Source organism: Chenopodium quinoa, unplaced genomic scaffold, assembly GCF_001683475.1.
Source record: "Chenopodium quinoa cultivar QQ74 unplaced genomic scaffold, ASM168347v1, whole genome shotgun sequence".
Lineage (NCBI taxonomy): Eukaryota > Viridiplantae > Streptophyta > Magnoliopsida > Caryophyllales > Amaranthaceae > Chenopodium > Chenopodium quinoa.
This window is the reverse complement of record NW_018744722.1, coordinates 1,681,852-1,703,401: the sequence shown is the minus strand read 5'-3', so window position 1 is coordinate 1,703,401 and position 21,550 is coordinate 1,681,852. Positions and strand designations below refer to the sequence as shown.

The following is a 21,550-nucleotide window of genomic DNA, read 5'->3' as shown; positions in this document are numbered from 1 at the left end:
CAACACTAAACTTTCCACACTTTCACTTCATTCGATTATGATTCGACGCGAAAGATACTCATCACCGAGTTTGATTTTGGGGAGACACAAATGGGTGTCTACAGATGTATAGTAACTATATTGTAAATCAGTAAAAGAGCAAAACAAGTTGGGCACGTGTGGGCCCTATTACCTTCCATCTCTCTCTTCCTTTGTCATTTCATATTCTTCTTTCAGTTTATTATTTGGTTGCATAAATTATTCAATTTATCATCTTCCTTCATCACATGTGGGCCCTATTACCTTCCATCTCTCTTCCTTGGAGGCTTGGAGTGAGTCTGGGCGAATTATCAACCAACAAATTCATCTTCTTCCCACTTGAAACCCTTGGTTTAAATTTACTCCTCTTATCCTTGATTTTCCATTAATCATTCTTCCTAAACACCCATTTATCCAATTTCCATTCATCAAAACTCATATCAATTATTGTAACTTCACTTCTCGAGTACGATTTCGAGTCAATTACTTCTTCTACAACATCATCATCAAATTTCACTTCACCATTGTTTTCGATTTTGATCATTTTCTTCTATTTTGATTTTGATATTTTAATTTTATGCATTTTTTCTTCATATTATTGCTTTTTTTTTTTTAATTTTGTTGTTGTTGATTTTTCAACTCCGAGCTAATCGATGAAGAAATTGGGTAAAATTACACCTGCTAGTGAAGCCGATCAAAATGCTACCTTTTTTTTTTTTTTGTGTTTATTTTTGTTGATTTTGATACTCAGTTTTGCATATGTAGCTTAATTACTTTTATGAAAAAGGGTCACTTTTGTATAAAAAATGGGTCACTTTTGTGAAAATAAAGGGTTACTTCTGTGAAAAAAAAGATTATTTTTGTGAAAAAAAAGTCACTTTTGTGCAAAAAAAAAAAAGTCACTTTTGTGAAAATATGGATCATTTTTGTAAAAAAAAAAGGGTCACTTTATAAGAAAAAGGGTAATTTTTCAAAAAATGTTCGATGTACAATAAAATTATTGTAAATCGGAGCATGAAAAAGTTTTTGTTAAATTTATACGCAACATTAGGCAAAAAGTTAGAACGTCAAGTGTCATTATCTCGTGACCTGACTAAAAATTTATCTTTATATATTAGTTGTATGATATGATTTGCATAAAATCTTTGGAGTAAGACAGATAAAATAATTAATGACTTAAATCTACTCCTCCTTTACTTGATATCTTTATTTAATCATGTTGGAGGACTTATTCTACTATCTTTCTCTGCCTCCACCATTCAACTTCATCAATTTTCTTTATATTATTTGTACGCAAATAAAATAATAAATAACCAACTTTCATTTTCAATTTATAAACCACCCCTTTCCCTTATTGAATTTGATCATCATATCCGTACTTTTCCTTCCTTCTCTCTCTTGTTTCCATCATCAATTTGTTAAAGGGCTCTGAAAACCTGGATTTTCTGTTCAATTCTTTTTTCTTTTTATTTTTGCGTAAATTTTACCCTGTCATCCTTTTAACTATATTCGGTCGACATAATTTCCCAATTCAATTTTCATCTCATATAAAACAATATTTGATTGCGGAGAATATTGAATATCATGTAAATATTGTATGACTTTCCTTTATAAACTCGCAGAAATTGATCAACACATTACGAAACAGAAGATGGTTTACTTTGAGTTAGCTTAAAGATTTTCAATTCCCTATATTTTACTTCTTCTGCTTTGGTCTCCCCGAATTTTCGTGGAAATAATAAGCAAGTTCTCGCTGTTTTAATACAACTCCTCTTTGTGTCAACAATTAATTTTTGGGGTCTTTAATACTCTGTAATATATTAATATAACGGAGTATTATTTACTTTATTAAAGTAAGATAAAGAAAAAACATTAGAAATCCTCCGAAAAAAAAAAAAAAAAAAAAAAAAAAAAAACTAAACTGTACTCCGTTATAAAGAGTAATATTTCCGCTGTCTAAACCGTCAAATACTTTAAAAAAAAAAATAAAAATTCTAACCCCGTTTACATCTTCCTTCTCTCTCTATCTATCCTAAGGAAAGAAGTATCCTCCGACAATCTCTCTTCCCTTTTTTTTCTCCTCTGTTTTCTTTTTCCCATTATTACATTCTATTTTTTTCTTTTTTTTTTTTTTAAAAGAGTTTAGGGAGACAGCTCCCTTTCTCCCTACCCTAGATTAATTTTCTCCTTTTAAATCAATATTAATCAGTCAATCATGGTTGTTGTAGAATCAGGATCAATGCATTCCAACCTCGATTGCTTCCTCCATTGCACTACCCCTGTTGTTCCTTCCCAATTCCTCCCCAAGGTTCATTTTGTAATATTTGTAATTATTGAATTTTGCAGGGATCGCATCTATCTTTTATAATTGGGTTCAAAATCAATTTTAATGATATAATTTATATCCTGTGTGCATGTTGTTTGTTTGCAGTCAGAGATGAGGAACTTGAATAGGTTATGGCATCCGTGGGAAAGAGAAAATGTGGAATATTTCAGGTTAAGTGATCTTTGGAACTGTTACGATGAATGGAGTGCTTATGGTGCGGGTGTTCCCATTGTTCTTGATTCGGGTGAAACTCTTGTACAATACTATGTTCCTTATCTCTCTGCAATCCAAATCTTTACCAGCACTCCTTCCCCACCTATTTTCAGGTAGGTTTTATAAGTCAATTGATTTTATTTTAATTTTTTTTTAAATGTCAATTGATTTTTTTATTGAATTATTTCTTGAAAATATTTTTCGATTAATAATAATAAGGTTACTTGGCTATGATTAAACCAATGGATTGTTGTTGTTATAGGGAGGATACGGATTCGGCCGACGGCGAAACGAGGGATTCGTATAGCGAGTCGTGTAGTGATGAAAGTGAATTGTCGAGATGGGATGGATGTTCATCCGAAGAAGGTGGGTTTGAACAAGAGAACTTATGGCAATTGAATGATAGGTTGGGTTGCCTTTATTGTCAATACTTTGAGAGATCAACTCCGTATGGTAGAGTTCCTCTTATGGACAAGGTAACTCTTCTTGTCTTTCGAATCACTTGCCTCTGTTCAACAAATTCCCGTTTAACAAGAAATTATTATATACACATTAGCGCAAAATACACTTAAAAGATATTTTTTATTACTTAATTAATTATCAAATAAACAAAATTAAAAATAACCTTCAACTTACTTAATAGTTACACTTTTTAACATAAGAATAATAAAATTTACTCCTTAACAAATTTGATTGAAATTTAAAAAGTTTTTATAGGTTTATGCTACATTATCTTACATTCTACTCGGGAATATTTTATGTGCATACTTGGGTGTTACCGACTCACCGTTAAGAGTTTTAACCAATCCAATATAATTTGCCAGGCAGTGCCATTTATTCGTCATCTTGTATTATGATTATTAATGGCCTAAAACAAATAGTTGTTTGTTGAAAATTGTTTTATATTAAAAAAAAGGTCAAATTTAAAAATGTTGACTCAATGAGAAATTTATAATATCCATTGTTTTTTATTCTTGTCTTGTACTACTTCCGTTCCCGAAAGAACGACCCATTTGACATAATTTTAGTCCCCAAAAAAATAACCCATTTGCATTAAAATCCCCACCAATTTGCAATAATATTTATGCAAAATTAGTTTCTTAATATAAAATTTTGTTTTCCTATGTAGTACTTTTATTACTTTCTCTCTCTATTTTTTTTACAAAACTCATGTAAATTTATCTTTTCAATATAATTTTATTTCTTTTTTTTTTAACTTTCTTAATACCCGCGAAATCAACCCAAATGACTCGTTCTTTCGGAAACGGAGGGAGTACTCCGTATAGTTTTTTTCCATTTTGACTAAGTTGGATTTTGTATTTATAACACTTGTCACGTCTTAATGAGTGATAATTTCAAAGAATGGAGAGGAGGTGGGGCCGAGTCATCAAGTAGGAAATATCAAAGCTGATACAAATACAATTATTGTATATTTTTCCTACATATAACATCATTAGAAATTTGACACATAATCAAAAAAGAGAGAAAATTAAGAGTAAAATATAAATTGAATTATAATGGAACATGGGCCCATTATAATAACCAATAAAAACATGTCAAAGTAAAGTTATATGTAGGAACCACATACAACAATTGTATGTGTAGTCTTTAGCGAAATATCGATTAATGACTTTGGTATTGTTTTTAGGGAAGGATGGGGTTGAGCTTGTTATAAAATCTAATTTAATTATCTATTTCAAAAAAAAAAAAAAATAAGTAAATTGTTGTGATGGATATAGCAAAGAATGTCACATTGAGTTTAAGCTATTCTTCTTTGTAGTTGATCTTAACGACTAGTTAGTCTATTATGAGTACAGAATAATTTGTTACTTTCATTGTCTCTAATTATTTAATTCAACTATGGATTGAATGGATAAGAATATTAAGTGGTGGGACTTAAAGTTATTTTCGTAACTTTTGATTCTTCATAGACACTATGGTAAGAAGATACTTCTTAGGGACTTACAAACAGAATAATGGGGTAAACTTTAGGTAGCTTAAGAGTATTCAATGGATTTATATTTGTGAATGGTTACGGAATGGCTAATATTCTTCCCCTTTTATTTTGCCAACTTTATGTCTTCCCAATGTTCACTGCAACTAAGTTTCTATTTGCAAGTTTGCACCCAGTGAAAATATATTGAGAGATTCAAAAAGTTTAAGCTTATTATCTCATGTTTTAAGAACATTACATTCATAAGTGATTCTATTTATTATTACCGTGTAGATACATTCCATAATATACTAGAAAACATATTGAACTATTATGGAATATAATATACTAGAATCATACGATGATACGAGTAATAATACTACCATTTTCTTATAAGATATGTAAGGCAATATTAGCCATTTAAATGAACTGATGTATTTTACTTTTAGAATGAAATATAATGAATAAAATTTGATCAAGATAAAATCAACAATATTATAATTTGACATTTGCCAAATAAGATATTTCAAACCAGAAAGTTTAATCTTTAAATAATATAGAATATGATTATAACGTTTTAACGTTTAAAGATTTACAGCGTAAAATATTTTAATGATAAAATAACATGTGTTGTTTCTGATAATTTCTCTTGATTATATTTGTATTAGGTTGGGGGTAGGCCCCGACGGGGTAGTTATAGACACTTTTCCATACTTTGTATCATGTCAGAAATTTTCGTATGTGGCTGATTACATCGTATGGCCGATATTACTTATTTATGGGTTCTATGGTCGGTCTGGGGCTATTCGGTCGATCAGAAGTTACTTGATCGGTCAGCAGTTACCCGACCGGGGGTTACTCAATCGGTTAAGAGATATTTGATCAATTTTTGATGTGTGTCAGTTGGTCACATGGTGTGGCCAACCACAGAGAAACACATGTTGTATATATCGATTGATAAATTCTTGACAAAGGTTAAGATTAGGGGTGTCAATTCGGTTAAACAATTCGGGTTTGGGTTGGGTTTATCAGTTTCGGGTTATAACGGGTTGAAATAATAAGCGGGTCGGTTTGGGTTGGTTTTGAAAATTATCGGGTCAGTTCGATTTGGTTTTTTAAATTGCAGTTTCTATTCGGATCGGGTCCTTAACGGGTCGGGTTCTAGTCGGTTTGGGTTATAATCAATTTGGGTTGAAGCGGGTCGATTTGAAAACGGGTTTAGCCAGTTTAATGTGGGTTTTGGTTAAAAACAGTTCAAGTCTTAATCAAGACGGGTTGTAATTGGTTCGGGTCATAATCAGTTTGGGTTTAACTGGGTCGGTTCGAAAATGGGTTTCGGTTCAAAACAGATTGAGTGAAATTGGGTCCAATCATTATTGTTTCAGGTTATAATCGGTTTAAATTGAACTTGGTTGGTTTGAAAACGAGTTTACCCAATTTGAAGCGGGTTCCTAATCAAATCATATCAGGTTCAAATTGAGTCGGATGATTATCAAGTCGAATTAGTCAGATAACGGTTAGGAACGAGTCATGTTATAATCAAGTCAAGTCATAAATAAGTTGGGTTTATCAAGTAGTGGGTTGAAATAGATTAGATCATAAAGATATTGGGTAACAGGTTGTAAATGACTCAGTCATAACGGGTTACGGGTTCTAAACGGTTTGGTCATAACGGCTTATGGGTCATAAACGGTTCGGTCACAACGGGTTACGGATTATAACCGGTTCGGTCACAACATGTTACGGATTGGAACGATTTAGGTTTATCGGATTTTTATCGGGTTTTAACGGTTTTCGGTTTAAAACGGGTCGGGTTCCTATCGGATTTAAACGTAATCGGTTTGGGTTGCTTTCAGTTTCGGGTTGTAACGGTTTGGCTTGATAACGGGTTGGGTTAGTAACGGTTTGCACAAATTCGGTTCAGTTCAGTTTCGGGTTGGAAAAAATTGGGTCGGGTCAGTTTTCGGTTTCCAAAAAATAAATTTTAAACAGTTCAGTTCCTTTTCGGATCGGTTCGAAACAGTCGGGTTTAACGGTTCGGCTCAGAAACTGACAGCTCTAGTTAAGATATAGAAAAATTCTCATGTATACACCTGTTACTAGTGACCATATTGATATTTTCTTTTGTTGCCCCAAGTATTTTAGACTTTGTAGCTTAGTGGGTGATTATGGTATGGCATTATATCAAGCGTGCGTGTTATTGGTGTCAAATTGTAATTGTAATAACCACTTATTGGCTTAGTGTTACTAGTGACCATATTTGACAATCTTGTATAATGCTATCATCTTCAAGTACATTTACATTTTCTTTTTTTATATACTTTTGCTGGAAAAAGTAAAAGAATTTTGTTACATCTCTTGTGCATAAAAGGTTAAATTTTTTGTATTTTGATTGTGACACATGAATGTGCAAACAAAGTTTGTTGAATGTTTCACAATTTTTAGCTCTAGTGAACAAAGAATATTCATTCTTTTATGCTCATAATTTTGTCTATTTTTGGTTGTTCAGATTAGTGAATTAGCTCGGAGATACCCTGGATTAATGTCATTAAAGAGCGTTGATCTCTCTCCCGCTAGTTGGATGGCTGTTGCCTGGTAAATACATTCTTCATTATATCACGAAATATTATGCCCTTTGTTTTTTAAGTTGACATATTCTTTTAGGCACATTTACACAAATTTTTTAAAAGTTGGCGACTGAGTGGGTGTGTACAAATAAGGTGGTTTTAAGTATAAGATAGACAAAGGGAGCAAACAAACAAAACAGACAATAATAAAAAAAAAATTGTATAAGATAGAGATAATATACTATAATAAAAACACTGAACGGATAAGATAGTAGTTTTTTCACTTTTTTTGTACAAAAAGAGTATTTTTGGTAAACAAAGAAAAAAGTAAGGATACTTTTGTCCAAAAAATGAATGATGGATTACACTAGATTTAAAACATAGAAGTAGTTTCTTTCAAAAAATAAAAAAACATAGAAGTAGTGGGCAAAAAAAAAAAAAAAAAAAAAAGGATAGAAGTAGTGGGCAACAAAAAAAAAAAAAAAAAAAAAAAAAAAGCATAGAAGTAGTGGAATACCTAACATTTATCACATTCAAATTGGAATATATGAAGTATTATACGCAGTATTATATTACTCCCCCCGTTTTTAAATATTTGCTCCATTTTTTTATGCGAAGAGTTTTTAGAAGAAATGAGAGAAAATAATAATATTTGGAGGTTGTAGGGTAAGTGGAAGAATAAAAAATTGTAAAGAGCAAAAGTAGTGGAGAGGATTGGAAGAGAGACCGAGAGAAAATATGTGGTGGGTCCACTAGGTGAGAGAAATTAGTTAAATATTGTAAAAGCTTTCCAAATAAGGAAATGAAGTAAGAATTTTAAAACGGTTGAAAAAGAAAAGTGGAGCAAATATTTAAAAACAGAGAGAGTATTATGGAACAAATGGAGTATTATAATTTAACTTTTGATTTAAGAAGTTAATTAAAAGAAAGTACAATAATTATATTATGAGAAGGATAGAATATTATGGCTCAAATCTCGACTTAAAAAGTCATACAATAATTACATCATAATATTATGGATTTTGCTAACGAACGCCGCGGGGCGTTGGATAAGCATTTAAAATGTTATCTAAAATGATATTAATTAAGGAAAATATGACAAAATCACGCGTCGATCGGTATAATTAATGTGAATTTTTAATTTATCTTTCTACTTTTAGCTAGCTTATCCAACGTCCTCGGAACATTCGTTAGCTTTTGCCTAATATTATACAATAACAGGAAGAAGTAATTTTCAGCGTGGAAAATCATTTTTCAACGCAATTAGTGTAGTGATGCTAACCAATGTGATATTGTGATTTTGTCAACATTGGTGCAGGTATCCAATATATCACATTCCAATGGGGAAAACTATAAAGGATTTGTCTACATGCTTCTTGACTTACCACACCCTTTCATCCTCGTTTCAAGGTATTCTGTCAAATCACTTGACTTGATTTGTTATTGTCAAATCTTAATTGATTTTTATTATGGAGTACTGATTGCCATGTTTGAAAATGCACCCTTAAAATTGGTTGTTTATTTTCTCATCGAGGTGTTAATCTGTGTTCTCGGTGGAGTTTGGATTGGGTCTGGGTTGATCCGATTATTTTGGACTTAAATCATGCTAAATTATTGGGCTTTTTTAGATATAGTATTGGATTGACTCACATCGTGCTAGGTCCAATTGTTTCACGTTGTTACTCTAGTCTCAATTATTTGAATTAAATATGTAATATATTACCTCTATTTTTTTTAGTTGACACCGTTTGACTTTTATAATATTTACATACTACGCTTTGACTCGCTTTTGTTATTTATAAATACGATAAAATATAATCATGCAAGATCTTGTTTGAATCGACTTGATATATATTTTATTAATATACATTTTTTATAATTTTATAATGTTGATAGTTACAAATATTAATCGTTAAAACATGTGTTGACAAACGTGATAATTAAAAGGTGTCAACTAAAATAAATGGAGATAGTATTACTTATATTATCTCTAACCAAGTCCATTTCCTGCCATCATTTCAGTTAGGATAAAGAAGAAAGTAAGAAACAATGACAAATTTTGTATACATTGTACAGTTTGGACTATAAATTTGTACGGTTTTGTGATATTAACATTAATGTCAAGCAGTCTAGATAATTTCTCAATTCCAACGTGTTTCTTACCGAATATGTTGCTGTCATGAAACTAGATATGGACCACGACGACGACATGGAGGCCCCAGAATGGATAAGGAAGAGAAAGGAAGGAGAAGGCATCCCTCTCCCAGCTTTTGGTCTTGCCACTTACAAAATGCAAGGCAGCGTGTGGGTTTCGGGGAGGGGCGGTCGGGACCAGGATCGAGTTGTGTCACTCTTGAGTGTTGCTGATTCTTGGCTTAAACAACTTAGAGTTCAACACCATGACTTTAACTATTTCACCGGGATTAGGCGTGGCTGAAACGTGTTTCAATCCTTCATTGATCTCTTAACAAAAATCTTCTCCTTTAACCCACTGTAAAGGAAACTGACCCAAGAGTTCTCCCATTTTTCTTGTGGTTTCTCTCTTTCTTTTCTTGGTTTTCTGTTAAAAAAAAAAATGTATCTAATTTGTCTGTCCGTCGAGAACACCTAAATTAGCAAAAATATAAAAGGTCGAAAACCCCCCTCAGTGTCTCCCTGTAATGCACATCGAAGCACTCATCTCAGTACTATATCTTTTCGATCCGATTTCTTGTTGGAGTCTCTCATTTTAACTTAGTAGAATTTGGGATAGGTGAACCCAAAACTTTGCTTAAACAACGGTTGATAAGTGATGAGTTTAATTTAGAGCCTGAATACGAGTTCGTGACAACAGTGGATATGGTAGTAGGGACCTGCTGGGGCTGATAAGAGTAGTAGTTGGTTGATTTCGTGGCGTTGATAGTGGAGGCTTATCTAGAGCTTTAGTTCCCCCTCACCAATCTTTGGTGGTACTCAATACGGAGTACTTTTTCACGAGCAAAAGAAGATGGTTATCTTGCTTTTTTCAAGTCATGGGTGGATTGGTCCATAGAATAATGTGGATAAAATGTAGAGAAAAAGGCAGAGCATGTACTACTTTGTTCAAAATGTTAATTTTTCAAGGGGTTGTGGTGTATATTCTTCTCTATTTCAATGTAATGAATCCATGAAAGATGCTTGAAAAAACGCTTTGTAGAAAGCTCTTATTGCATCAAATAATCAGATCTATCTTTATGTATGTGTGTGTCATTGTTCTTTATATAAAATATCTCAGTAATTCCCATAATAAGTGTTGGTGTTTATGGGAATAAACCATAACACCAATTTTAGGAAGAAGAAACCAAGGATCTTTAAGAGCAAACACAATGGCTGTTCACATCCATTGTGGTTATCACTTATTTTATTAATTTTTCTATCTTTCACCTTACATATAACCATTCTTATACCCATTTAATAACCAACTAGTTTTAGGTCTGGACAATGCTCCGGGTCATAAATTAAAGTGAAATATATTGGTGGTTTTATAATTTAATAAAATATTATTGAATTTTTCAAAATTCATTATAAAATATGCAATAATCTAACTTTTATAGTTCATAGTAGTTTGTTTAATTTGTTACAGGAATCCTTATCTACCACATAAATTTCTTCAAAGTAAACACATGTTATGGTTTTAAAATTGCTATATATTTTTGTGTTACATATTTTAAATACAGATAAATTACTCTCTCTCTAGAAATAGAGAGCTTCTCACTCTAGAAATAGAGCTACCCTCAAAGGGTGTTTTTGTCACGGTGGTTTGCTTTTCCTACCCTCCTAGATTCCCACCCCGTAATCATCATTACATTTTTGGGTAATTTGTGCTTGAGGGTTTTTTGCCGCTCTGTGCTTTTACCCTGGGTTGCCATCTGGCACTACTAACTGGTGCCTCTCAGAAAGGCCAATTGCTTTAGATCAAACAATCATTCCCTTGTTAACGGCATTGTTCATTATACACTCTTCTGTTACTCTTGCTTACTGCCGTTACTTGGTTTCTTCTTTCAACTATCTCATTTCCTCATAACAGCGGCTCAAATTAAACAGATTTGGTCTCTTTTTAAATTTTTTGGGTTTCTAAATCACCAATTGATTACGGCGGTAATTCTCTTTAACCAAAGCTAATTTGCATGCTTTTTACACCATCAACGAGGCAGAAATGCGAAGCGCCTCCTTGTCATGGTGGCTATTATATAGAACTTCTATTCTCACAACCTTTCCACCTCTTCTCAGCTCTTTTATCACTTCTCTTTTCACTTCTGTAACTCCACTTTGTTGCTTATACCCCCATAATGCCTGAGCGCAGTATTTATATATGTTAGGAACATTAACAGGTCAGCTGCACTAGCTGAACTGCAACCTTATAGAGTTGATGGAAGCAGGGCTTTCTGGCAGAAATGTGTGTATGGGTACCTCATGGATTATCGCACTTTGAGCCCTACCTGACTGCCTCCATTCGAGACTTCATAAACACAAGATGGAGAACAAGGGGCTACATTGATGTATTTAAGATGAATGATCTTTATGTTTTTAAGTGTACCAATGATGAAGAAAAAAGTGACCTGCTTGCAAAAACAAAAGCTTGTTTCGATGGTGCACTGATGGTCTTCGTGCCATGGTGGCCAAACCAAGTGCCACACACGGTCAGATTCAGGAAAGCCAAATTTTGGGTGAGAATTTGTGGTCTCCCCTGTGAATATCTCAATTCCCACATGGCAGAGACGGTGGGAGAGTTGCTAGGAATGCCTTTCCTGGTCGACTTTCAGCCTCAATTCGTCCCAGAAACAATTATCTAAGGATTGAAGTGCTGCTGAACCTTGGTGAGCCTCTTATACCAGGTTTCTTCTTAAAACTAGATGATGATGCTGTCATCTGGATTAAACTAAGGTACGAAAATCTATTTAAATATTGCGTAAGATGTGGTAGGATTGGTCATAAATTTACTAGATGTGGGAGACACGAGGATTTAATCCATCAAGATGTTAGTCACTTGATGATGCGATACCAATCAAGGGGCATCCCGACCCTTGAAAAAGATGAGGGCTTTTCTATGCTCAACTTAGACTTACGTGCTACGCCTGCCTCCGAGCGTACTATAACCCCAAGAGAATTATTGGGGATGATCCAAACCAACCACCATCCCCAAATTTCAGAGCCTCGGATATTATGGTGGATTTTGACTTGGAAATTCAGAATGGGGGAAGAACAGTTACTCCGGGGACAAGGTTTAATAGTAGGGATGTGCCGTTCAGAGATCCTGTAGTGAATCAAGTAAACGTACCTCTGCATCAACCCCAACAAAATGCAGTGGATGGTATGGATACAGAGGAACAGGGGCCTGAACCAGAAAATGTTGCGGCCGTAGAGATGACACAGGACAAGGATGGTGGTGAAGACCCTTACAACACTGCAGCAGCGGCGGTCTCAATTCCAATCGAAAATAATGATGCTGAAGCTGCTGGGAACAGGGGATCCCAAAGCGTGGTGCTTAGGTATGGACCTGAAATTGAAAGCCTACGCTTTGATATGCTTATGAGCTTTGCTATCCAATCACGAGTAGAGATAAATGAAGACATTGCTGGAAGAAGGGTGGATAACGCAAGGTTCAACCAACGCTTCTTCATCGAATTTGACTCACAAAACTACCCTAGGGAGGTGGAAATTAGGGCACCTGGTTCCCCGATATTCGATCCAATGGATTATCAAGGAAACGAGGATAATGATGCTTTCCCAATTGGACACATCCCTGAGGACCCGATGAGTCCTTGGCTAGGGGAACAACAGGTTGACTTTGCTGAGGAGGATTTACCAGAGGAGAACAGTGTCGAAGCTCCGACAAATTTGCAAGAACAAGTACAGCCTCGAATTGAGCAATTGACGGTTGAAATTGGAGCAACTAGGGAGATTGAGAAGGTTCAACCATCAGAAACCATGTCTAGTAGTGCCTTAATTTTTACAAGGTGGGGGGGAGAAAGATCGAATGGGGAGAATGGAGTGCCGCAGAAGGTTTCAGAAGGGCAAGAACAAGAGGCGTTACAAGCAAGAGAATTGCCCCTTAAAAAGGAAAGCTATATCAGATTTAGATCTAGTCTCACTCCAATTTATAGAGGATGATGCTGATTCACACTTAGTAAGGAAAAAGAAGGGGAAAAGTGTGAGTTTTAATGGTACTACTACAGCAGAAGGGCCTTCAACTTCTTACAAACCTGGGCATGGGCCGAGCTCCTCCTTTGCCTTTGATTGCAATTTAATCCTGACCTATGAAGGTGATGGGCTTGCGGTGGTTGACCCAAATCAACCGCCTCTAGTGTAGTGATCAGTTTAATTTGGAATTGTCGGAGAATTAAAAGCCCAACAACCCCGATAATCCTGATTCTTAAAAGACTTGTTGGGTCTTTTGAACTGGATTTTGTCTTTCTATCGGAAACTAAAAGTAACTCGGATTTGGTTTTTAATTGGTTAAGAAGTCTAGGTTTTAATTTCTATAAAGGGGTCAATCCTAGTGGTCGAAGTGGGGTTTGTGGTTAGGTTGGAAGGATAAAAAAAATTTTAATGTTGTTTGCGTCAATTTCCTTGTAGTTGATATCAATTATCGTATTAATGGAATGTGGAGATTGGTTTTGGTGTATGACGAACCTAGCAATTCACATAGAAAAGACGTTTGGAATTGTCTCAATCAATGGACAAATCCGGACCTCATCTTACCAATTACCTTAGTAGGGAATTTTAATCAAATCGACTCCCAACTAGATAAATTAGGTGATAAATCTACTCCCATACGTGGTGCAAATTTTTTCAACGAGTGGAAAGATTACAACAACTTACACGACTTAGTCTATGAGGGACCAAGATTCACTTGGTCGAATGGTAGGGAAGGTGACGCTCTAGTTTTAGAACGACTCGAAAAAGGCTACGCAAATCCAACTTGGTTAACTAAGTTCCCTCATTCTCATATCATTCACAAACCAATACAAGTTTCAGACCATGCCCCAATTATCTTCCAAACCAGGCCTGCAAATAAGAAAAAGAGAAGCAATTATAAGCTAGAGCAATGGAGTCTCAACTATAATGATTGTATTAGTGCTGTGCAAATTGGTTGGTGCTCTAATCAGAGAGGTTCCCTCATGTATTACCAACAGATTAAGGAGAGTTTTGAATGATTTGGTTGGACAATTCCAAAACGCTTTAATCTCAGGAAGAGTGATTTCTGACAACATTCTAATTGCGCACGAATTATTAGAAAATATTAGAAGGACCAAGAAGGGGGTTAAAGGCAAGCTAGCCATTAAAACGGACATGAGTAAAGCGTACGATAGAATTAAGTGGGGTTTCCTTGAGAAAGTTTTACATAAATTTGGCTTAGCTGATCTGATGATCAGAACAATTATGAATTTTGTGAGCTCGGTTACCTTTTATGTCCTTATCAATGGCTCACCACGGGAAAAATTTAAACCCAAGTGTGGTCTTCGACAAGGGGATCCCCTTTCCCCGTACTTATTTATACTTTGTATGGAGGGTCTATCTGGGTTGCTTAATTTACAGGAAGAGAAAGGAAACATTGTTGGGATCAGGGTGGCTAATAAAACACCAAAGATTAGTCATCTGTTTTTTGCAGATGATTCTGTGTTCTTCCTCCAAGGAAAGGATAACAATGTTATGGCCTTGAGAGAGGTGCTTGATGTCTACTGCAGGGCCTCTGGGCAGGTTATTAATCAAGACAAGTCTGTGCTTATCTCTAGCCCTAACATGGATGAAACTGAGTCAAATAAATACAGTGATATTCTTGGAATTAAAAAGAGCAGCAAGTTTGGTATATACCTTGGCATTCCAGATGACTTTGGGGTTAATAAGCAACAGATTTTTGGTAGTTTGGTTAATAGAGCGAGTGAAAGAAAGGTTAAACGCATGGAACTCCCTTTTTCTATCACATGCTGGCAGGCTTACTCTCATCAAGTCTGTTTTAACTAGTTTAGGCACCTATGTGCTTTCTGTTTTTAAGTGCCCTGTAGGTATTCTAAAAAAGATCAACAGTATAGTTGCCAATCTGGTGGTTGGGAAATAGAACTGTCAAAGGGGTGTATTGGAAGAAATGGTCTCACCTAGCTAACTCAAATTAGAGAAAAAGGGGGCCTTGTGGATGCTCGGTTTTTTAACCAAGCTCTACTTGCAAAGCAAGGGTGGCGTATCATACATGACACTAACTCTCTGATTAGTAAGGTGTTCAGTCCAAAATATGGAATTAATAAGATAACTCTTTTTGATGATGTTTGGGAAAATGGGAACTGTGGTTCTTGGGGTTGGAACAGAGTGAAATGGGGTCTACAACTTCTAAAACATGCGTGTGTGTGGTCCATAGGTGATGGGTGCTATGCAAAACTTCACCATCCCTGGATAAATGGATTGCCACCTGCTTGGAAAAGTCAAGACAACTTTTCAACTGAAAGTGTTAACAGTCTTAGAGAAGAGAATGGGAATTGGGATTTGACTAAGTGCAATCTACTTTTCTCAGATGAGACTATCATAGAGATTCAGAGCATCTCCTTAATGGACATAGGCTTTGAAGACACTATTATCTGGGAAGGCTACCGGAGTGGCTCCTACACTGTTAAAAGTGGTTATAAAGTGCTATTTGACTCAAGGCACGCCCTAATTCCAAGTCAAAATCTAGGAAAGTTGAGTAACATTGACTGGAAACGATTTTGGAAGTATTTTGGCACTGTAAATGTAATACCCGAGATTTTAAAACTTGATTTATTATACTCTAATTTTATATTATTTGTTTAATTGATTTTTAATCTCTATTTATTCAATACGAATGTTTTAGTCTTAAATTTTATTACAGATTAGATCATTTCGAAAGCTAATTTTACGAAAGGAACGTTTCTTATTTTAAAATGTATTTCGGGTCAAGTAATATTTTATGTTCGGTCAAATGTTTAAAGATTTACATAAAATCTGTATTTCTACCCGAGAGGGTGAAATTACAAAAATGCCCTTATGCATCGAAAAAGGACAAAATCCACCTCTTCCTTGTTCTTTCTTCACGGTTAGGCATTAGAGGTCAAAATTTGCTTCTTTCCCATTGGATGTTCAATTGTTTCACTTATCATCACAACAAAAGTCAGGTGATCAGCTTAATTTTCATACTTATCAAATTAATATAGTAATCTTGATCTTTACTCTTCCTTCTCTTATAAGTTTCTTGTACCAAGTTATTAACACCCATAAGTTTGACTACTAAAGAAACACCACTATTGCCGCAATCACCGTACCTTTTCCCTGCTCCAGGACGTTGTTGCCATCCTTCTTCTTACCGTCGACCAAGCTCATGCACCACAGCCACGCACTCTTCTTCTTCCTCCATTCGTGTCATGTTTGGTGAAACCGAGAATAGTCTTTGAGACTACTCTGTACACATGAAACCAAGGTGAGCTTATTTTGTTTGCTCTTATTTTGATTATAAGTTCATCCTTTATTTGAGATACAAACTCTTTACTTTCTTTGAAAACGATTATGTAGATATTTTGATGGTAAGAAAATGATGTTAAAATATAGTAGTAGCTTGCTATCTAAGTTCTATGTTTGTTCTTATTTTACTCTTAAAAGTGTAGTGTTTGTTTAAATTATAATATTATTTTGCACAAGGAATTGATGATTACGTACTTTGTACATTCAACTTCCTAAAAATGAGTTTTGATACTAGAGCAATTCACTACAAAAATAAAAGCTTTTTAGCAATTAAGTTTGGCAACAGATTTTTAAAATGTTGCTAAATAGCAACGAATCTAAATTTTTCCATTGCCTAATTAAAAACGATATTTATGCTTTAGTTTTTAATAAACAATGGCTACATATTTTTGATTTGTTTCTTTTTAAAACAAATTGTCTTACTAGTTGTTACTAGACGGCACCATATTTTTCTTTTGTTGCCAAATAGTAACAAACTATGACAACAAATATTTTATTTGTATTGATTTAGACACAAACAAATACAATGAATTTTTGAATTGTTTCCATTAGAAACGGAAACAAGTCTTCTAAATTATTATTGCTAATTGATAACGCATTATTTTGTTTGTTGCCATTGGAAACGAGTTGTGTTACTTATTGTTGTTAATTTATATGTAAGCCACTTTTTTCTGTAATGTATAAAATTATTTGTTGCTAAAATAACATCAAATAGAGACGGATTTCAATTTCGTCTCTAATTTAGAGACGAATTTTTGATTTTGTCCCTAATTTGGAGACAAAATTTTCAATTTCGTCTCTAATATTTTGTTCACTTATTATAAATTATATGCATAGAAGTAAAAAAAAATAGTACTTGGTATAGTTGGTAAGAGATTCACCATCTGACTTTGAGGTCGCAAGTTCGACTCCTACCAAATGCGATTCTTGAGACTGGAGAATCAAAGAGTCTTACATGCAAAGTCGAGCCGAGTTGACCTAACCTGAGTGAGATTTCAGATTGGTAAAGACCGAGATCGGGTTGAACCGAATTGCTAATAGGGATTGGGTTTTTGTCTCGTAGTGTTGATAGCAACCAATATTAATGATTTGTAGCTATTTTTATGAACCTGTTAGAAGATAAGTCTAATAAGTGAATGCCAATTATTGATTTGATTACACAATGCTCATATAGGTCCAAACACTTGTGAACTCATATGGCTCTATGTGAGTAATTATTGTATTATTAGTGTAACTCATGGCTATAAATACAATGCCATAGAAGTAAGAATACAATGATAACACTACAACAATTTCACCCATCTTCTTTCACTCTTTTACTCCTTTTATTAATCAAAACTTTTCTATCGGTAAATTCTTTAACACGTTATCAGCACCAGTTTTCAGTCAGGTATATTTATACCTACTTCTAAAAATTTATAACAAATAATACTATCTACTTCTAAATGTTTCGAGGAGTATGCTCTATAGTTGCCCATATTTGGGATCCTCTATAACAGAAACTCAAACATTTACTATATATACCTCAAAAACAACGGTGAAAGTTCTCTTACTTGTGAATTTACTACTATCATCTTTTGTTTATTCATGTTGATGTTTCTTTGTTTGATCCATGTTGATATTACATACTCATTTTACGTAAATTTTTATCTTAGTTATTATAATTGCTAAGTAGTAGCTTTGCATGCATATTATTATTAACTAGATTAACAAAAAGATGCAGCCTTTTATACTTATTATTTTTCTTACTTTTACATACTTTTTGTGTTTCTTTCCGTTTTCGAACCCATGATCTTTTATAGATATTAGGGCTCTCGGACCACTATGGCTTGCATTCCCAGTGTGATAACCTTTTACAATTATAAATATATATATATGGACCATAATTTTATGCCAGTACGTTAGACTATTATATGATATTTTTACAGTTGTACAGAACAGTAACGGATAAACCTACCTCTATAAAAGACGGATTTTTCCCCCAATTTCACCACAAATCCCTTATCCTTTCCCACTTTTTATCCAAAAATCACCTAAAAAAAAAAAAAAAAATTCACCCCCTTCTTCTCCGATATGTTCCCCGACGACGGCAACCAAAACACCCAAAACACCCACAACTTCACTTTTGAGGAAGATTTAATGAAGATAAAACAATATTTCCTTCTAATTACGGCGCTTGTAATTTTATTAGTAGCAATATTAATTTTTGTCATTATGTATAAGTAAAACTCACTTATTTTGTCGTTTTAGTATATTAAAAGCTTGTTTTTGTTTTATTATGTATGTTTGTTGTTATTAATCATCATTGTATAATATTATCGTTATCATTATAATTATTGTTACTACTGTCATTGTTGTCGTTTTGCTATTTTTTTTTGCAACTAACATGATTAATTTTTGTCTAATCATATAATTACTCACAATAATAAACCAAGGGGGAGAAAAGACTATATTATTTATGGTTTATTATTATTAAATTTAATTATCACGTGTCTTATTAACTTAATTATAAATATGGAAGAACTAAACATGTGAGTTGTACATATAATTTGTTATTATAAACTAATTATCACGAAATTTGTTGTAGCTAAAATGGGAGACCTTATGAAAAGACAGTTCAGCATCTTAGATTTATCTGGAAAGAAATTTCTGGAATGGAAAGTGGACGCAATGATGAATTTGAAAGCTCAAGGCTTGGAGCACACTGTTAAAGAAAATAAAAGTCCCTCTGGTCAAACAACTGATACTACCACTTCTGCAATGACTGTTGCAAAACCTGTTACTGAACAAGATAAGGCAAAAGCCTTAGTGTTGTTAAGGCATCATTTACATGAAGGCCTTAAAACTGAGTACATGATGGTTGAAGATCCCAAAGAATTATGGGATTGCCTTAATGAAAGATTTGGACACCACAAAAGGGTGCTCCTTCCTAAGGCATTATTTGACTGGACAAATTTACGGTTCCAGGATTTCAAATCTGTAATTGATTATAATTCAACCATACATGAGATAGTGTCTATATTGAGATATTGTGATCATCCAGTTTCGGATGAACAGATGATTGAAAAAACACTCACTACCTTTCATGCAAGTAACATACTGTTGCAAGAACAGTATCGTGAAAGAGGTTTTAAAAAGTTCAATGAATTAATGAGTGTATTGCTTGTTGCGGAACAAAATAGTGAACTTTTGTTGAAAAATCATAACCTGAGACCAACTGGGTCTTTGGCCACTCATCATGAGGCAAATGCAACAAATTCCTATCCACCCGAGTCAAATGCTACAAGAAGAGGTGGACGTGGAAATTACAATGGCCGTGGAAAAGGCCGTGGAAATTATCATGGACGAGGCCGAGGACGTGGTAGAAACAATTTTCAAAGAAACAGTAATTTCAAAAATTTTGAAAAACAGAAGGGACAGTCATCTGGAAGCCACAAACAAACTCTTTCAAAAGGAAAAGACACATGTTACAGATGTGGCATGACAGGACATTGGGGACGTACCTGTCGTACGGCCAAACATTTGGTAGACCTTTACCAGGCTTCTGTAAAAGGCAAAGAGAAAAATGCAGAAGCAAATTATGTTAATGAAGAAAATGCTCCATGTCCTACCCTTGATGTGTCCGATTTCTTCATGGACAATGCTGAAACTGGGAATGATTTCATTCTTGGAGAAAACAACAATGCTTAGGTTCCCCATCTACTAATGTAACATATGCTATGTTTTAATGTATTTTCTTAGTTCCCTGTATTTTAAATTTCTAGTCATGTACTTTAAATCTTTATCATCAATAAACGTTTGTATGATATTATTCTAAACTAATCTTAAATTTATTTTATGAAGATATGGATCTACCTGAAGTTAGTTCCGAATATCAATGCCTTTTGGACAGTGGAACAACACATACTATCTTAAAAGATAGAAAATATTTTTCACAACTAAAGTTGTTTCAAGCAAATGTAAACACCATTTCCGGGTCAGCTAAATTAATTGAAGGATCTGGAAAGGCTTGTATAATGCTTCCAAATGGAACAAAATTAATAATCAATAATGCTTTATATTCGAGTAAATCTCGAAGAAATCTCATAAGCTTTAAAGATGTACGCCAAAATGGCTATCATCTAGAAACAATGACGACAGATCAAAAAGAGTATATATGCCTCACGGCAGAAAAACATGGCAAGAAACATATATATGAGAAATTGCCAGCATACTCTTCGGGGTTATACCGTATAAACATACGACCCGTGGAAATCAATATGATATCTAACCAGAAGTTAGATGACAAACATTTGATTATTTTATGGCATGATCGTTTGGGACATCCAGCAACTGGGATGATGCAAAGAATAATAGCACATTCAGTTGGACATTCAATAAGAAATGTCAAAATTCCCCGATCAGATGAATTAACATGCTCTGCATGTTCACTTGGCAAATTAATAATAAGGCCATCTATGAACAAAATTGCTACTGAATCTCCAAAATTCTTGGAAAGAATTCAGGGAGATATATGTGGGCCAATTAATCCAGCATGTGGACCATTTCGTTATTTCATGGTTTTAATTGATGCCTCTACACGATGGTCACATGTTAGTCTACTTTCAAGTAGAAATGTTGCCTTAGCAAAATTACTTGCCCAAATCATCAAATTAAGAGCACAATTCCCAGATCATACAATAAAGAAAATAAGACTTGACAATGCTGGGGAATTTACATCCCAAACATTTAATGATTATTGTATGTCAATTGGAATTGATGTTGAACACCCAGTAGCTCATGTTCATACACAAAATGGCCTAGCTGAATCACTAATTAAGAGATTACAATTGATTGCAAGACCATTATTAATGAGGTCAAGATTGCCATCATCTGCTTGGGGACATGCTATAATACATGCAGCAGCGCTAATTAGATTGAGACCTACAGCTTATCATAAATTCTCACCACTACAACTTGTTTGTGGTCGAGAACCAAGTATCTCACATCTAAAAATCTTTGGTTGTGCTG

General features: G+C 34.2%; 2 protein-coding genes across 2 annotated transcripts; both read left to right on the top strand.

Moving 5' to 3' along the window:
* The first annotated feature begins 1,030 nt into the window (after positions 1–1,030).
* On the top strand, positions 1,031–10,274 carry LOC110703526. Its single transcript, XM_021881325.1, has 6 exons — positions 1,031–2,326; positions 2,450–2,670; positions 2,820–3,033; positions 7,000–7,085; positions 8,376–8,467; positions 9,247–10,274. Exons 1-6 carry the CDS (start codon positions 2,234–2,236, stop codon positions 9,492–9,494), a joined length of 954 nt encoding a protein of 317 aa, XP_021737017.1. The 5' UTR covers positions 1,031–2,233; the 3' UTR covers positions 9,495–10,274.
* An 8,858-nt stretch (positions 10,275–19,132) lies between these two features.
* On the top strand, positions 19,133–20,230 carry LOC110703513. The gene has a single exon (XM_021881317.1). The coding sequence runs from the start codon at positions 19,133–19,135 to the stop codon at positions 20,228–20,230; it is 1,098 nt and encodes a 365-aa protein (XP_021737009.1).
* The last annotated feature ends 1,320 nt before the right edge of the window (positions 20,231–21,550 follow it).